This window comes from Microcebus murinus, chromosome 3 (genome assembly GCF_040939455.1).
Source record: "Microcebus murinus isolate Inina chromosome 3, M.murinus_Inina_mat1.0, whole genome shotgun sequence".
In the NCBI taxonomy this organism is placed as follows: Eukaryota; Metazoa; Chordata; class Mammalia; order Primates; family Cheirogaleidae; genus Microcebus; species Microcebus murinus.
This window is the reverse complement of record NC_134106.1, coordinates 58,780,425-58,798,972: the sequence shown is the minus strand read 5'-3', so window position 1 is coordinate 58,798,972 and position 18,548 is coordinate 58,780,425. Positions and strand designations below refer to the sequence as shown.

At 54.6% G+C, this 18,548-nt stretch overlaps 2 protein-coding genes across 2 annotated transcripts in view; both read right to left on the bottom strand.

Moving 5' to 3' along the window:
• The window catches only part of ATP6V1B1 (ATPase H+ transporting V1 subunit B1), a 33,906-nt gene extending 25,622 nt beyond the window's left edge, over positions 1-8,284 (bottom strand). Inside the window, exons 1-2 of the mRNA XM_012750149.3 lie at positions 8,048-8,284; positions 1,250-1,305 (exon numbers count right to left, since the gene is read on the bottom strand). Coding sequence (XP_012605603.1) covers positions 1,250-1,305; positions 8,048-8,165 — 174 coding nt within the window. The 5' untranslated portion in view covers positions 8,166-8,284. The remainder of the gene's footprint in view (positions 1-1,249; positions 1,306-8,047) is intronic.
• Positions 8,285-10,319: 2,035 nt separating this feature from the next.
• The window catches only part of VAX2 (ventral anterior homeobox 2), a 29,399-nt gene continuing 21,170 nt past the window's right edge, over positions 10,320-18,548 (bottom strand). Inside the window, exon 3 of the mRNA XM_012750054.2 lies at positions 10,320-11,336. Within this exon, the coding sequence (XP_012605508.1) occupies positions 10,899-11,336 (438 nt within the window). The 3' untranslated portion in view covers positions 10,320-10,898. The remainder of the gene's footprint in view (positions 11,337-18,548) is intronic.

The following is an 18,548-nucleotide window of genomic DNA, read 5'->3' as shown; positions in this document are numbered from 1 at the left end:
TTAGCAGGACTGCGCTACCTGTGACTTTGTCACTGGCAGAAATCACAGATGTTTTCATATCACATTTCAGTTGTAGCAGGCATCTCAAAATATTGTGTGTTCATCGCTGCTTTAAACTTATGGCAGTTATTAAACTGGCAATGAGACCCAGTTATTTAATTTGTTAATAAACATATATTACTAATCACATTTTTTAAAGTGTATGCAAATGCCCAGCGATATCAAATGGCACCTCCATGCAGAGACAGTGTTGGTTTCTAACCAGAGAAGAGAGGGTGGTAAGCACGAGAGGAAAGGTACACAGGGACCCTCAGAAAGAAGGCTAGTGAGGTGCAGGCACTGGGTGCTTAAGTGAATTTGAAGCCAGGGACAGCTGCAGGGTGGAGAGGATGGGAGGGTGACAGGCTGGGAGCCCAGAGGCCATAGCCATAAATAACACGGTAGCAGTGGGGTGGGAGAGAGCCACAGAACATGGACATGGGCAGAAGTGGTGTCCAGGATGAGGGGTCGGGGGTGGTAGGTTTCCAGTTTGCACAATGGTGGAGAGCAGATGGGAGGCTGGGAAATGGCTGGTGGAGGGAGGACAACAGAGTGATCTCTACCTTGGCAGGGTGCTTTATCACTCAAGAATCCCCAACCCCAGGATTCAAAATATTGTCCCTGTCTGCCATGTTCCTAGGGTTCCTTAAGGGATGCAAAACAGCCCACCTGCGATTTACCTTTGGTAGATCCTGCCCCCCTTCCCACTTCCCTTCCCACCCACGTTGCTGGTTCTGGGACTGAGACTTTCCAAGGGCTTTGGAAACCATCAAGATCCCTAGAAATGTTAGCTGGCATGAACCTGCTGCCTCCTCTTCCCCTTTAGAAGAAAACTCAGTGGGAGACGCAGGTGTGGCGAGTCCAGCCTTTGAGGAAGTCAGGCACCATTCCACTGATGGGCCATGGATGGGGACAGCTCCTTAGTGGTAGAAGCAGGTTTCCCAAGACCAGAGCCCGGGTCTCTGTGGAGTTTTTACGGATTTTTCCCCCACTGAAAAGTCAGGAAGGGGAAACCTTGGGTAGCTGGAGAGACAGCTAGGGAAGGAGGACGTGGGAGTGGATGACGGGTGTTAGAAAGAACAGAGCAGGGCCTGGGGCAATTTAGGAGAAATCCTGTGGGTGGGAGGGTAGAAAGGTGGGGGGCAGTGGGAGGGGGACCTGAGTCCTGAGATTTGGCCTTAGCGCCAGGGAAGCAGCAGAAGAGTCTCACCTTGACCTGGTCCAGCACCACCAGGGGCCCATTGACGCTGCACACGGTCCTGTAGGCTGGGGGAGGGGCAGGGAGTGAGTGAGGATCTCACCCCAGACCCCCCCACAGAGGCATCCTCCCCTTCCCCCATCCCTGCACACCCCACCTCCTTCCTTGCCCTGCCTGGGCCATCAGGGCCATTAGCTGTGACAGGGCCAGCCACCATTGCTGTGAGGGTCATGCCCCTGCCCGCCGGCCCCCTGCTGCTCGGACACCTGCAGGAGGCTGGGGGAGGGCGGGCAGAGAGGGCAGAGGCCTTTCTCGTCCTTGATGGGGCTTCCCCTCTGGCCTCAACCCCCACCTCACCCACTCCCTCCTCTCTGACTCACAGCCTTTTCCAAAAGCTTCTGGCCCCCAGCTGTGGCCGAAAAGTGCCCTCTTCTGCCCCTCACCAGGACCACATTTCCCTCAGTTCACCCCACACTGAGCAGGGTGTGTGTGTGTGTGTGTGTGTGTGTGTGTGTGTGTGTGTGTGTGTGTGTGTGTGAAAAGGCAAACAGGGCCTCTGCTCTCACCACAGGGCCCTGGGGAGCCCTGCCAGGGGGTGCTGAACCCTCTGGCTCACTGGGTGCTCAGTGAGGGAGAGGAGTGAGCCAGAGGGTGAGAGGAAGAAACAGGATGTCCAAAGACCTAGGGACTGGAGACCCACACACAGGGAAATGAACTCAGCTTGCAGGGAGGGATTAGGTTAGATATCAAGAAGTACTTCCTCTGGGAGGCCGAGGTGGGCAGATTGCTCGAAGTCAGGAGTTTGAAACCAGCCTGAGCAAGAGCAAGACCCCATCTCTACTATAAATAGAAAGAAATTAATTGGCCAACTAATATATATAGAAAAAATTAGCCAGGCATGGTGGCGCATGCCTGTAGTCCCAGCTACGCTACTCAGGAGGCTGAGGCAGGAGGATTGCTTGAGCCCAGGAGTTTGAGGTTGCTGTGAGCTAGGCTGATGCCACCCACTCACTCTAGCATGGGCAACAAAGCAAGACTCTGTCTCAAAAAAAAAAAAAGAAAAAGAAGTACTTCCTAACCCCAGTGCCAGGGGCTACGACACAAAAAGCCATGGACTGGCAGCCAGGAAGCCTCATTCTGGTTCTGCTAGGGACTCTTGCTGAGGGACCCTGGGACAGCCCCTCGCCCACAGTCCCCCGATGCCGTATCCCTTCACTGGGAGGCACTAGAGACCCCTGAGACGCAGGCTCTGGGCGAGGCGAGAGGGGTGGGCTGTGTTCGAGGTTGGTAGTCGCTCCCAGGCTGGCAGGACCTCAGAGCGGAGAGTGGGCCAGCCCTCTTTTCACAGGCGAGGAAAACGGGCCCAGCGGGTGAAAAGCCTCGCCCAGAGCCTCACAGGACAATCGAGGCAGAGCTTCTCCTCAGACCGCGCTGCTCAGCTCACTCACCCTCACACTTCTGGGCGAGCCTGGCCCGAGCCACCCCATGCCAAAGGGAAATCGAAGCCCTTCCCCTCCCCAGCCTGGGTGTCTGTGGTCAAACCCCTTATTTTTGTCTGATCTAAGCTCCTTTAAGCAGGACGAAGACTTGTCCAAGATGGACTGGGCAAGGAGATTCTTGCACAGATCTTTGCAAGGGTCCTCCGAGGACTGTGGAAGGCTCGGGGGCTCAAGAAGACAACTCCCACTTGGGCTCTGGCCCAGAGCAGGACTCTCTCAACTCCCTGCCCTCGAGCCTGCCCACGTCACCTGAGCCACCCTCTTCTCCCTTCCTGTACCCATGAAGGACATTTCCCACCTTCTGTCTTTAGCTGGTTCCTTCCCCTGCACCAGAAACCAGGCCCTAGAGATGACTTCTCCATGGGGTGGGGGGCTAGTGCCTTTCTCTCTCCTCGCCTCCTCCAGTTCCCCCATGACAGCCACCCCCCCCCACACACATGCAATTGGTGTCCAATTGCTCACTTCCCTTCTCCATCTTCCACCCTCTCCTCTACCCTTTCTGCTATGGCTCTGGTGGCCCCCAGGCTGCTAAATTTCAAAGGCCTGGGAGCCCTGTCCTCAGAGGCCTGGAAGCCTCACCCACCCTGCGTGCCCCACCTCTGGGGCCGTGCCTCAGCCTCCTTGGAAGTCTCCTCTCCGGTCAGGCCTTGAGATGTCGAGGCCTGGAGGCTCGGCCTGGCCTGGCTCTGTGCTTCTTAGTCTCCTTTCCTATATCATTTGCTTCCTCCTTCCCTCCTCCCTGCTTTCTTCCAACGCATCTAATAGATGCCTTCTCTGTACTAGGCTAGGCCAATGAGGGTGACAGATAAAACATGGAGCCTATAATCTAAAAGTGGGGATAAAGAGGAAACAGTGTAATTACAAAGGGCAGTGACTGCTACGAAGGGAAAGATCAAGGTGGGTGGGTGAGAATGGGCAGGAGGACCAGCCTGGGTGCTCTTCGGGACAGGAAGAAGGGCAGTGGGCTGGTGTCACAGTCTCGCTTCTGGTGTGCAAAGACCCGTTAACTCCACGAGGGCAGGGTGTCATCTGTGCTGCTCACTGCTGTATCCCACCTCTGAGAACAGTGCTGCTCCATGGCGGACACTCAACACGTTTTTGCTGGATGAACTATGAAAGGCGTTAATGGTTCCATCAGCTCATTCCTGTGTTGCTCACACCAGAACTGAGGTGTGCCCGCTACCTTCCCAGCCCCACATGAAAGAGTGTCCTGTGCCCAGCCTGAGGCCTTACGTGCCTGGCTCCAGCCACACTTCCTGTGAAGACTGTCTTCAGAGGAGGGCAGGGGCTCTAGTGGAAGAGAGGAGAAGAGAGGAGAAAGCGGGTACCAGGGCTAAGGGCAGGGTAGGCATAGAAAGATCCACTGCAGGGGACAGAGTCTGGGGCCTCACTCTCCCCAAGGGGGAAAAATAATCTCCAAACAGCGCCCCCCCCCCCACACACACACCGTTGCCCACATGGCGCTTTGATCAAATGGTCTGAATAGTTAGAACTGTGTCCCGCAGAGTGGAGCAGGTGAGCCTGGCAGAGGATGGGGGAGAAGCAGGGAGGAGGAGATGCACTGTGCAGCAGGGGAATGAGGGGCAGGAGGGGAGAGACCCTCATTTTTATAAGCCCCGGGAAGAGCTGGCATCTTGCTGACCCCATAGAGAAAAGAACACACCTGCCAAAAGGGCAGTGAACCGGGATGAAAAGACGCGTGGTGGGTGGGCCTGGTAGGGAGGTGGGGGCTGGGAGGCAAGGGGCCAGGAGGGCCAGGAAGCCCCAGGGAATCATTTCCAATTTCAGAGACAAGTCTTTCAACTTCCTCCCTTCTTCACAGCCCATGTCCACGAAATCCCCATTAACCCTGACATCCAGCAATGCTGGGGGGAGGAGGAGCAGGGCTGCAGGATGGGTGGAGGGGTCGAGGATCCTTCCCTAAGCGGGAGGGCTGGTCTGGAAGGAGCCCGGGGCTGCTGCACAGTGCTGGCTGCTGCAGGCCCTCTGGGAGTCAGGGTGGGAGGGAGCTGCCTCCCCCAGGCCACCTGGTGACCAGCCCCAGGTCTCTAAGTCCCCCATCTTAGTGCACCAGCTCATCTGTAAACCGCCTTCCCAGGCTTCTGGAAGCCTCAGTGTGTGGCTCTAGGCGGGCTTCAAAAAGCATTGTTGGATGAGTACATCACTCCGCAGCCTGGTGCCTGCATTGCAGACACTCCGCTCACGTAGCTGTTTCTGTTTGGTGTTGGACTGTTCATATCCTTCAAGGCTTTGCCCTGGACTGATGACTGCAGCCCAGCAGGGCCACTCCCCACTGCAGGCCCACAGCATCACAGACTGGCACCCGGGACAATTGTCTCTCCCCTCAGACTAGGGCTCTGTCTCCCCTGTCAGACCAGACCAGATCTTTTCTTAGAGGCTGTCTGGTTTGGACACAGCCAACATGGTGCCTAAGCCACAAAGGCATTCTTGACTGGAAGTCGGGCCTTTTGTTTGTACACCCCCAACTCTGAGTGTGGCTGTTGCATGGCCCAGAAAGTGAGTTGATTTCTCCCAGGACACACCACAAACCAGGACAGTATCCTGTGGCACTCAGGGATTGTGGCCACTGCTCAACCCTGGGAGGCACCCCTTGACCCTGGAGAGGAAAGGCAGAGGTCTGGATCAGACGACCTCAGGGGCCTCCTCCAGTGGGCCTTCCAGAGACTTTGCAGACACTCCCTCCAGCTGCTCTGCCCACCCCCTCCATTGTCCTAGCTGACACTTTGGGTTGCACTTTGGACTGCAGGCTGGTGGAGCGCCTCCCTGCCCCCACCTCCCCACCGCCTACCCTGTCAAAGGCTCAGCGGGGATCCCGCGAGGCCCACTAATTAGCGCCAGCCCAGCCACACCTGCAGCGTCCTGGGAGAGGGCTGAGACAGGCGCCCATGCGTGAGGCCAGGGTGGGGGCAAGCCCGGGGCAGCAGGTCCTGCACCTCCTCCCTGATCCCGCTGGAGGGATTAGGGGAGGGAGGGCAGGGGCTGGGAGCTGAGGGCTCTTAGAATCAGCCCAAGACCCTGCTGGTTGGGACTCTCCCAGTTTAACTCCCTCCCCTTTCAGTTGAGGAAACTGAGGTGAGTGGCAGAGTCAGTGCTTTGGTGCTCAAGCCCCTCGGTGATCTGACCTGGTTCTATTGCTCCAACCAGGCTACCAGCTTGTCCTTCCTAAGCTTTGCTCGCGCTGGGCACCCCCACCCTAGCCTAGCCCCACGAGAACAGGTGCATGGCCAGGCTGCCTCCTCCCCAAGGAAGCCAAGGCCTTGGGAAATGCTCTCATCTGTGGGAGGCGAAGGGGACCCTTCTTTCCCAGGGTGGATATTGCAGGTGTTCACTCCCCATCCTGACTCTACCCTGCCTCCTCCTTTCTGGCCAATCCTTTCTCAGTAGTGAAACCACACCCTCAAAGGCTCAGGCCTGTTCCATCCACCTCCTCCAGGAAGGGGAGTTTCTTCAAGCTGCCCTGGGCTCACCTTCACCCATGACCACAAAAGCCTTGGGGACTCCTGGCCCTCTGGTACCTCCAGCTTTCCTCCTAGGCTCTGTCTCCGCAGAGTCCTCCTGCCTGGGAGGCCCAGCGCAGGTGGCAGGCTGGGGAGGAGGGCAGAGAGGGACACAGCAGTCCTGCCTCCAGCCTACTGAGGGTGCAGCCCTGAGCCTCCAAACCTCTGTGCCTGTCCCCATCCCCCAGGGAGAGTCCCTGCCCACCACCCAGCTCCTGAGGAAGAAGGAGGGGAATAGGACAGACACTGCAGGTGAAGAAGTGGGCCCTGTGGGTAGGAAGGTGTCTGTGCTGGGCTGGGGTATCTTGGTGCACAGCAAAAGCAAAGGCATTCGGGAGTGAGAGGCCTGGAAGGGCTCCCTGCACTGCCGGATGACCTCTGCTCTGGTCAGCCACCAAGCCATCCTCACAAAAGGCATGCAAACCTGGTGGGCACCAATCTGCCCCCCCCCAGCCTAGAATTTTCCCTCCTGCCAAGGGCATGTTGACTGTAAATAAGGGGCTGGCTGGCAGGGAAATGGCTGGAGGCAGTTCCAGGCCTGGGTTGCCCTGGCCAGAGAAAGAAAAGGAGGAGGAGGCAGTATGTGGGGTGAGATTGCACCCACAGGGTCTCTGGGAGGGCACATTTGGGGAGAAGGAAAGCAGAGCATTGTGGTCTGTGCTACACCCCACTCAGCACCTGGCAGATCTCCTGTGCCTGGGGGAGGGGCGCACCTGGGACTACTCGATAGTCACAGGCCACAGCTCGGGGCCTGGGCTCTGGACCCAAGGGGGCCCTAGTCACTGCGCATTTCTGGGCTTGGCAGCTTTGGACCAGGGAGAATCTGGACCTCCGTTACTACCCCCACCCCGCCATGGGGCAGGGCCTGCAGGGCCTCCTTGAGAAACCTGACCCCACCCCATTCTCACCATTTCTCCTTGGCTGGAATGTGCTCCACCCTCAGCACCTGCCCCAGGCCTCAGGAGGTGCCCCACACCCCAGGGCTTGCTCCCCTGCTGCCTGGGCCTGCTGGCTCCATCTTAGCCCCAGCTGCCCTCAGTTCATTCCATCTCTTCTGCTGGCCTGGATAGCGCCAGAAGCAGGGAGGTGGGGGGAGTGGCTGGGTCAGGCTCACTTCCCCTCACCCCACACACCCTGCTAGGAGCCCCTGGCTCTGCCTAGCTGTGGCTGGCCTGGCTGGTGGCCTGGCTGGTTTACTCCAGTGAGCTGAGCTGCCTGAGAATTCACCAACCCACGGAGAGTGACCTTGGACAAGGAGATGAGGGGGTCCCTTTAGTCCTCTGGACCTTGCCCTAGATCTGGATTTGGCCAACCCCTGCAGGACAGGCACACGAGCCACACACAGGGCCTCCCCACTCTAAAACTGCCAAGGAGACACCCCACCCCCATGAGCATGTCCTTGCCCCTGTGCCTGGACACTAGCCCTCAGCCCAACTGTCACACCCATTACCACACCCAGACATGTGATGCCGCCCAAACACACATGCTCTCCTGTGAGCACCCACACACGTACATCACCCAAGCATACACACAAACTCACCCTTGCCCTGAGTGTACAAGCATGTACCCACACTGTCACACATTTCCTCACCCCAAGGCAGCCTAGGTTGGGGACCGCCATTCCTTCTCCTGCAGAGATGGCCCCTTATCCAGGTGGCCCCACTGCATTACTCCACTGGACAGAGCCCCCTAGGTCTCTCCAGGTCTCAGGTCCCCCTCTTTGTCTGAGGACCCAGCAGCCACCCCAGATCCCCACCCTGACCTTACCCATGGTGGGGGGAGGTCATACTCACTGACACGGGGGTGGGTGATATAGTTTCGGGTGACCGCCTGCATGTGCTCTCGGGCTGGGGCCAGGTCGCAGCCACTGCTGGGAAGCCCCCCAGGCCTGCTCTCTACCTTCATGGCCATGGCGCGGGTTAGGCTGGCAGACAAGTGCCTGAACCTACTGGTGGCAGCTGTAAGACTTCAGGTCCAGCTGGAGCTGGAGAGAGCTGCCCAGCCAGCCTCCGCAGCCACCTGCCCCTCCCCTCTCCTCCCACTTCCTTCTCTCCTCCCCTGGGTTGACTGTAAACAGGGAAGCCGGGTGCTCTAGCTGGGAAGCTTTGCCCTCACCCAGGCTGTGCAGATCTGGGAGAGGCCTAGCCAGCCGGGGCTGGAGGGTGTGAGGGAGAAGGGCAGAGGGGAAGGCTGGCTTTCTCCAGCCTCAGTGCTTGGCTGCTCCTCTGCCCCAAGCCACCTCCCTGTGGAACTTCAAGTGTTCTCAACAGTCCCACCCCTGCCCCTCACCCATCTCTTCCTGGTCTCCTTCCCACACCCAATTTCTGGCAGGCTGTCCTCTCCTCACTGTCCCCCAACCTGCCCTCACCCTGCACCCCCTGCCCTGGCTATACCTGGGTATTCTTTCCCCGCACAATTCCATCATCATCTTTTTGAACATCTATAGAGAACTATTAGCTTCAGTGCCACCTCCTACAGGAAGCCTTTCCTGGATTCTCCAGTTCCTTGGATTCACCACATGTGGTCTCTTTCCTATGTCATGCCCTTTATGGGAGGCTTCTCTTGTCCCTGCCACTGAGCTGTGAGCCCCCAAAAGCTGAGCCCATGTCTTTTCCATCAGACCTGGGTCTCCTTAAGCCTTTCTTTGTCATACTATTGAGAGCGTCCTGAGGACCAGGGCTAGTCTCCTTCCACCTGATCTTAGGACCCTGTCTCACCTTCTTACATTCACCTCCAGGAGCCCATAGAGCAGGCCTGGCCCAACCTTTCAGCCCATGGGAGAAAGTACCAATGAAGGCCTGGGTATCATATATCAAAATATTTGGAGTTTTAAATCAAGCTATGTCCACAGCCTGGTCTGGGCTCCAACCAGGACCTCCCACTTCTTCCCAGGAACCCTCTTCGTGTCAGGTAGCTAAAAGACTTGTGCTTTCTCCTGGCCAGCGGACATGACTCGGGTCTGCTGGGCAAGGCAGGGTGGACGCTGGGTGGTGGCTGGACCTGCCCAACCCAAGATCTTCCCTAGTCACCCCCAGGCCTCATTCCAGACTCGAGATTTCCCACATTGCTAAGCTCCTCCCAAACCATGCTGCCCGAGCAGAGGGAAGGGCTGATGAGCAGTTGTCTAGGAATCCCTGTCCCCCAGCGCCCATTCTGGGTGACTCAGGGCAGCCAATTTGGAACCAAAGCAGCAGCTACTGTGTTTCCCAGAGCAGACTGGCGCAGACTGTGCTTGTCTTCTCTGCCCACACAGTCACAATCTCTCCCTGAATCCTCTGGCCTGAGGACCCATTTCATGTCTCTGGTCCCTGGCTCACAATTCCCATTCTTTCAGGGAACTCTCCTGTTGGGAGCAAGGGGTGGGTGGCCCATAAAGGGGGAGCACGAGGGAGCTCTTTGTGGTGATGGGACAGTTCTGCATCTTGATGGTGGTGGTGTTCCACGAATCTACATGGATCATGAAATGGCAGGGAACTATGCACACGCAGCACCCATGCAATTTCCTGTTATTATACGACAGTTATGGAAGATGCAACCACAGGGGAAACTGGGTTGTGGATACTTGGAAGGCTAGGCATAGTGACTCACACCTGTGATTCCAGCACCTTGGGAAGCCAAGGCAGGAGGATCGCTTGAAGCCAGGAGTTCAAGACCAGCCTGAGCCACACAGTGAGGCCCTGTCACTACAAAAAGAAAAAAAAAGTCGGCCAGGTGTCTTGGTGCATACCTATAGTTTCAGCTACTCCAGAGGCTAAGGTTAGAGGATAACTTGAGCCCAGGAGTTTGACGTTGCAGTGAGCTATGATGACTCCACTGCACTCCAGCCTGGGCAACATTAGGAAGACACTATTTAAAAAACAACAATAACAACAACAACAAAAACGACGCACAGGGCTTTTCTGTCCTATCTTTGCAACTTTCTAGAAATTTAATTATTTCAAAATGAAAAGTTAAATAAAAGTGTCTTGAGCAAAAAAAAAATTTTTTTTAAGGGTTTCATGTTGCAGTGTATATGATGGTAGGCCCTCTCTAAACATGTGGGGTCTTGCCTGGGTTTACCTTTGATACCCTCTCTCCCTCTCTCTGGATCCTGGTCTCACCTTTCATTGTTCATCCTCTTCAAGGGTGACAATGTTTCCCCTCTTAAGTATTTTTATGTTTGAAAGAGGAGCTTGCAAATGGCAACACTTAATCGAAGAATGCATGTTGGTGCTTCGGACTGCCTCAGTGGGAGCCCTATGGAAGCGGAAGCCCAGAGCTTGCTGACCCACACCTGTGTGTGCCCCGACATCCAGAACCCAGTTTCTGCCCCCTCCCATTTGAGGTCCCCTGACTCCTGACCCATTTTCCCCCTAGTGACAAGAGGGTGGAAGGGATTCAGGGGCCAGTCGAGGTGCTGAGGGACTCTGTTTCCCTTCTTGTCATTGTTTTCCTTTTATTCAGTGAGACGCACACACACACACTGCATTCACACACGCTACTGCAGGACCAAGGCCATCTGGTCGCGAGTCTCTGAGCTGGGGGCAGTGGGGAGGGCGTGTGGCTGCCCCCTCCTCTCCGGAGCCTGCTCTGTGCAGTCCACTGGGGCACAGGAGGCTGGGAAGGTGCTGTGCTTAGGACTCAGTGTCACGCGGGGCGGGAGTCTTAAGTGTTAGCCTTCTTGCCGCTGCCGGCGCTGCCTGCTTTCCGCTCTAGCCAGCCGTAGGGCTCGAAGGCCGAGGAGCCCAGTTCGTAACCGGCAGGCAGGTCCAGGAGCGGCGCTGAGGAAAAGCAGATGGCTGGCAGCGGGGGCGGCAGCGGGGAGGACGCTGAGGCCGAGGGCAGCGGGTGGAGGCGCGGGGAGGAGTCCCTGGGGTCACCTAAGGAGGTGCCCCTGTGGCCAGCAGCTAGGCCCGGCAGGCCGGGGGTCAGCGCCAGGAGGCTGGGGGCCCTGGGCACGGAGAGCAGCCGGCCCTGCTCCAGCAGCCGCAGAATGTTGGAGGTGGCGAAGGCCTCGGAGGCCGAGGAGGACGCCCGCTTCTCCAGGTCTCTGCTCTGGTCTTTCTTCTGCTTGGTGCGGCGGTTCTGGAACCAGACCTTCACCTTGGGGCAGGGGGCGGGGAGGGGGTGTCGAAAAGGAAGAGGGGACAGGCAAAGCAAAGTGGGGGCGGGGGGAGGAGGAGAGGAGAGGAAGGGTGTGGGGCCGGGCAGGGTGGTGGACAGGGTGGGAGTGGGGCGCAGGGTGGAATGAGAGGGAAAGAAGAGCAGAGAGTCATTAAGGTCTCCCCACAACCAGCTTGCTCTGGGCGAGCTGATTAGGGACCCTGGTCCCCCAGATTATGGCTGCCCCTCTGCTGCTAACGCTGACTCTGGCCTGGGATGGAGGAATGAGTTGACAGACACAGGATGGAGTTTGGGGCATATTTGAAGTCCCCTCTTGGCCCACACACCCTTTGTTCTCAGCCAAGTTCATGGCCTCAGCCGCCACATGAGTGCTGGAAACTCCCAACTCTACCTTGGCCCAGGGCTCTGGACTGAGATCCAGGCCACGGATCCCATGGACATCTCTAAAACACCCCAAACCCCACATATATAGACCCATCTCTACTTCCCTAAACAGGGGCCTCTCTTCCATGATGGCCACCTCCATTCACCTGCACAGAAACTTGGGGGACCCCTAGAAGCCCCCCACCCCATTCCCCAGTACAGACCCTCCTTCCTTCCCTTGTCCTCTGACTGGGGCCATGGCAGCTGTCTCTGCAGCAGCACCTCTCAACCCTGGTGCCCACAAGAACCATCTAGGGAACTTTAAGCCCCTAACTCACCCCTAACCTCAGGCCAATCAACTCAAAATGGGGGTGACTGGGACCCAGCTTCTAGTTTTTAAAGCTCATCAGGTGATTCCAAGGTGAGGAAACCAGTGCTCTAAAGATCTTTCTGCTTCTGGTCCAAACTCATCTGCAGGGCTGGGGCAAGAATAGAAATGGAAGCCTCTGGCTTACAGCCCACCCTGGCTCTGACTGACACCCGTGTGGCCACCCCAGCCTGCTGATACTCTGCAAATAGCCCCCGATGGTTGCTTCTTGAGCCTAGAGCTCTGGTAATATCTGCGGGCTACCCTTGGGAGGACGGACTCAGGAGAGGCCCAGGCAGGTGCTGGAAGTGGCTCAGGGCCATTTGGTAGGGAATTCTGGAACCCTGGAAAACCTGAGAGGTGGTATAGAAGGTTGGCACAGGCTCCTGGCAGGCACAACCCCTCGGCTTTGCAGAATCCTTATCCCATAAAGAGGAGCATGGCCAGAGGAGGGCCAAAGCCGGGCTCTCTGAAGCACGGGGCTTAAGGGCAGGGCCAGGTGCCCAGTATTTAAAAAGTTCTCTGCCCCCCAGCACCACCTTGCCCCCCAATCCTGGGGTGGGGGTGGGGGGAGCAGGAGCCCGAGACAGAGCACACTCCCCTCCAGAGGCTGCACTGGGAGGTGGTGAGGAGTGGGCAGGGTCCTTCCAGCAGGGAGTCAAGGCTGCCCTGAGCAGGGAGGCAGGGCTGGGCTGGGGAGAAGATGAGATTTACACCAGATGTGAGTTCCGTGTTTTAAAGGAGATTGGGTTGAGTTTCAATACGAAAAGTGACCAGAGAGTTATGAGATCTACTGGAGGTTGATTACTTCATTCATTCATTCACTCAACAGATATGCATTGAGTGCTTCCTACGTGCCAGGTGCTGTTCCAGGCTTGGGGAATCAGCTGTGAACAAGGCAGAGCAAACCCTCACCACCTGGGGCAGACAGAGGGGAGGGGAGGTGGGGCTGGGCAACAAATAAAAGCCAATGTGTCATGCCTGTACTCCTAGCACTCTGGGAGGCCGAGGTGGGTGGATTGCTCGAGGTCAGGAGTTCGAAACCAGCCTGAGCAAGAGCGAGACCCCCGTCTCTACTATAAATAGAAAGAAATTAATTGGCCAACTGATATATATAGAAAAAATTAGCCTGGCATGGTGGCACATGCCTGTAGTCCCAGCTTCTTGGGAGGCTGAGGCAGAAGGATTGCTTGAGCCCACGAGTTTGAGGTTGCTGTGAGCTAGGCTGACGTCACTGCACTCACTCTGGCCTGGGCAACAAAGGGAGACTCTGTCTCAAAAAAAAAAAAAAAAAAAAAAAAAAAAAAAAAAAAAAAATCCAGCCTGGGCAACATAAAAAGACCCCATCTCTAAAACATAAATAAATAAATAAAATGGGGGCCGGGCATGGTGGCTCACACTTGTAATCCTAGCACTCTGGGAGGCTGAGGTGGGAGGATCGCTCAAGGTCAGGAGCTCGAAACTAGCCTGAGCAAGAGTGGGACCCTGTCTCTACTAAAAATAGAAACAAATAAATTGGCCAACTAAAAATATATAGACAACATTAGCCAGGCATGGTGGTGCATACCAGTAGTCCCAGCTACTCGGGAAGCTGAGGCAGAAGGATTGCTTGAGCCCAGGAGTTTGAGGTTGCTATGAGCTAGGCTGATGCCAGGCACTCTAGCCCGGGCAACAGAGTCCGACTCTATCTCAAAAACAAACAAATAAATAAATAAATAAAATGGGAAAATAAAACCTGGCCATTGTGGAGATTAAGTAAGAAAATCCACCTACAGAGCTTGGCATCATGCCTGGCAACACGAAATGTGAGTTATTATTATTTATTATTCACTTTCTCTGTTCCTAGCTCTGAACTAGAGGGAGAGGAGACACAGATGTCATGGTTCCTCCTGTCCTCAGGAAGCTGAGGGTTTGGTGGGGAGTGCACTAACCCACTCCCAGAACACAGGGCAATTAGGTGCACAGGGAGTGACAGTAACAGGGATGAAGAGTGACAAAGCGTTTATAAGGTGTTCTCCCATTCATCCTGTATTCATGCAGCTCTGAAAGAGGTGCGTGTGGGCTGGCGCTGGGTTTGGGAGCATCCTGAGCAGGTGGGCCCTGGAACAGCGTGTGGGGAGAGGAGAAGTCAGAGGCAGACGGAGCAGGGGCTGGGACCTGGAGTGCTGGTTCGCTGGCCACATACAGGCTAGGCCAGGGATTCTCAATCCTGGCTGCACATTGGATTTACCAGGGCTGGTTCCCAGGCCCCATCCCACACCCATTAAGTCAGAATCTCTAGGGACAGGGCTGAGGCATCAGGACTTTTGTAACGCTCCGTAGATGATTCCAGTGTGCTCTCAGCATTGCAAACATCAGGGTGGGAGTGAGAAAGCCTACCTCTCTGCCTCCCACCATCAGTCCCATGGTCCCTAGGGGGTTGCTGCATAAGGTCCAGCACATGGGACAAACCAAAGGAGAGACAGACTCAGAGTCCTCTGAACTCGTTCCTCCTTCTCCAAGAAGGCTTTGGTTCCACCTCAGGGTTAAATCCAAAGTTACTCATCCTTTTCCTCTAGAAACCATTCCTAGCTGACCCCACAGGGTGGTGGGGCCAATGCACATTGTGGGGCGTCCACCTGCCCTTGTCTCCTTAGTGCTCTGTGTGGCCTCCCTGCAGGCTGCCATCTTTATACCCTGGAACTCAGTGGACACTTCACCCGTCACCCCTGATCTCTTGCTGGGCCACACTGCAGCCCATGGCTGCACACCAGGGCAGGGGCATGGTTTCCACGGGGCTGCCAGGACAAGAAAAGCGTCTTTTAAAGGCTGCTTCCTGTGACCATGGGCACATACTTAATCTGAGAGGAGGGGGACCTGTGTATCTAGGATGGCTCTGGCTTTTGTAACCTGCACTAGGAAGCTACCATGCATTCTGTCGTTCCAGAAGAAGCCATCTGGGGCAGAGGTGGACATGAGGCTGAAGACAATTACTGAATGGTTGGAGTGGTTCTTATCCAAGCTAAGTGGCACCCTGTCAGTACTTGGACATGGAAGTTTGTCCTCAGCTTGCGAACGTCCCACAGGCCAGCCACGGGAGGGGATCTCACCTTCCCTTCCTCTGCAGCCACAGCTCTTTCTTATGTCCTGCTCTGACCCTGGTACATTGGTCATCCATTCAGGCAACACACAAATATCAAGCATTTGACACATGCCAGGCATTGCCAGATGCTGAAAAAACAAAAACAAAACCCCGTCTTGCAGCCTGTGGCTCTCAGACACCAGCAGTGGGGCGTGGGCCCGTTAGCAAGTGTTAGAATATGGTAAGTATTTTTAAAGAAGCAAACAATATAGTGGAGAAAACCTGAACTCAGACAACCCTGGTTTTGGCTCTGGTTCCTCTAACTAGCCAGATGACTTCGGGCAAGTTACTTCACTTCTCAGTTCCTCAGTTTCCCCATCAGTAAAATGGGGACATACTAATGCCTTTTCCTAAGGTTTGTTGTGATGACTCCGTGGGCTAACAATCATGGACTTAGTAAAGTGCCTGGCAGATACTGAAGTCTCTTAAGCAGCATGGTGATCACATCAGCTGGTCAGATTTGGTCATTTTTCCATAATCCAGCGATTCTCAGACATTACTGTGCATTAGCATCACCTGGAAGGAAAAATATATAGGTTGTGTGGTCTTCCCTAGAGATCTGATTTGGAAGCTCTGGGTTGTGGGTGGTGCAGGCATCTGTATTGTGCTGAAAACCCCAGGGGAGTTCTACCGTGTTTCCCTGAAAGTAAGACAGGGTCTTATATTTATTTTTCCTCAAGATGACACCCTAGGGCTTATTTTCAGGGGATGTGTTATTTTCCCCTCAAAGCCTCAGCTTGCAGCACACACAGGATGGCCGGGACCTGACAGGGGGAGCTGACCTTGTAGGTGGGGCTGCGCGCACCTTTCCGGTCACCTCTGGGATAGTAGCTGTCACAGTGGGGCAGGTGAGAAGGGCTGCTCATCTTCTTTACTGCTCCACCACGAAATGCTAGGATTGTGCAGATGCGCTGTGTAGCCACGCCCATCACTAGGTCTTATTTTCGGGGTAGGGCTTATGTTGCACAAATGCTTAGAAATCCTGCTAGGGCTTATTTTAGGGGTAGGTCTTATGTTCGGGAAAACACGGTACATACGGCTGGTCTACAGACCATACCTTGGGAAACACTGCTTTAATCAAACACTGAACTTTCTTTTTTTTTTTCAAAAAAACAACAACAACATGGTGACATGGTATATCAGGAGGGTTCTAAAATCAAGGAGACCTAAACTAAGTGGGGCTATCCCTGTTCTCTGACATCAAGAGGAGCCTTCAGTGTGTGGCACCTGGGGGAAGGGGAGTGTGTGGAGGGTTCTTCTCAGAGTTCCAAGAGAGAGCGCCCTCTGGGCTCCCTCCTGCTCTCGGGCAGCCCTCGGGCAGCCCTGCACATCCTCCGCTGCACTCTGTCTTGTTAACTGTTCCTACATCTGGGGGCCCCTTCATCCTGCAGAGCCCTGCCAGTGCGGCACAGTGGAGAAAAGGGCTTCACCGTTCTGCCCACCCAATCCAGTGAGTGGGCTTCTGATTTAAATGTGCAGACAGCTCAACTGAATTGGGCACATAGAGATTAAGGAAGAAACTAGGAATGAGAATGGGCCCTGAGCAAGCTCCATGTTTTCTCTACCTGCATTAGAACTATGCCTTGGTCCTCCTGGTATCCAGGGAAGAGGATACAGATGCCTGTTGGCAGCAGGAGGAGGGGAGGGGAGGGGAGGGGAGGGGAGGAGAGGAGAGGGGAGGGGAGGGGAGGGGAGGGGAGGGGAGGGGAGGGGAGGGGAGGGGAGGAGAGGAGAGGAGAGGAGAGGAGAGGAGAGGAGAGGAGAGGAGAGGAGAGGAGAGGAGAGGAGAGGAGAGGAGAGGAGAGGAGAGGAGAGGCCTTGCAGAGACAGCAGCAGACACTGAGAGAGTGGTTGGGCCAGGTACTCAGTGGAGCACAGGGGAAAGATCTGTGAGCACCTGGTGCTGAAGCCCTTGAGTCCAAGAGAACCTTCGGCTTTCAGTCTCTACCAATCCTGGCTATACCATGTTCCTGTTATTGAATTTCCACAAGATTGTGGCTCCTTTTTTAATCCCTTAGGAGTCTCCATTATGTGATGGCACCTGATAGAATATCTTATCCTTTCCCCTAAGAGAGCCGTGACAAAGACCTTTAGATAAGGCAATCAGAGAAGACCCAGACCCCTCCCCAATGTGTTTCCTGATACCTCCACTTGATCTCACACTGATCCAAGACAAAACTTTTGACTATGCATTCTTGCCCCTGTGAGCTCTTCTCAAGATGGTAGCCAGAGTGACCTCTGTAAAATACCAGTTGTCTCACATCACTCTCCCTTCAAGACAATACCATGCTCTCTAGGCATTGCATGCCCTGCCCCTACCTACTTACCCTACTACCTTCTAGCTCCAGCCAAACCGGGCTTCTGATGCTTCTAGAACATTCTATGCCAGGTCCCTCCACCCCCCAGGTCTTCACAGTTACTCTTGACTTCTCTTCCTCTGGCTCCTCTTCTGGCTGTCTCTTCTCTGTCATTAAGATCAATGTCAACTCCTCAAAGAGGCCTCCCCTCAAAGAATACCCCAATAAAAGAATTCCTCGGTCTCCATCATGCAACTCCATTTTATCTCCTTGCTAACATTTATCACTTTTTTTTTTTTTTTAATGGAGACAGGATCTTGCTCTGTCACCCAGGCTGGAATTCCTGGGCTCAAGCAATTCTCCTGTTCCAGCCTCCTGTAGCTGCACCTGGGTAATTATTTAAATTTTTTGTGGGGATGAAGTCTCACTATGTTGCCCTGGCTGGTCTTGAACTCCTGTGCTCAAGGGATACTCCTGCTTTGGCCTTCCTAAGTGCTGGGATTACAGGCATGAGCCATCACTTACCACTCTTTGAAACACTGTTTTATAGATGTAAGCTGCACGAGGGCAGGTGCCTGGTCTGTTCTGTCCTATGCTGTATCCCCAGTACTAGAGCAGTGCCTGGTACACAGTAGGCATTCAATAATAGTTTAGAGCAAAGGTGTAGATGAATATATAAGGATTCTGCAGAATTCTAGCCATATAACCTTGGGCAAGTTAATCAACCTCTCTGAGGCTCAGTTTACTTAAATGGGGATAACATTATCCCTAAAGCCATCTTCTTCTAAAGATTAAATCAGCTAATGAATGTGCCTACTTTAAATCTTGCACAAGCTATTTAATTTTTCTGTGCCTTGGTTTCCTTTTCTTTAAAGTGGAAATAATAAAGACTTATTGTATAATAACATACTACAAAGTATGTTTGCAATGTGCAAATTAGTTGATAAAACATTTTTTATAGGAAAATAAAAAATATATTTGGTCTTTGTGGGTTCCGGGCACACAGCTCCTAAAACTCTCGGAATTTTCTGAGTGATAAGAGT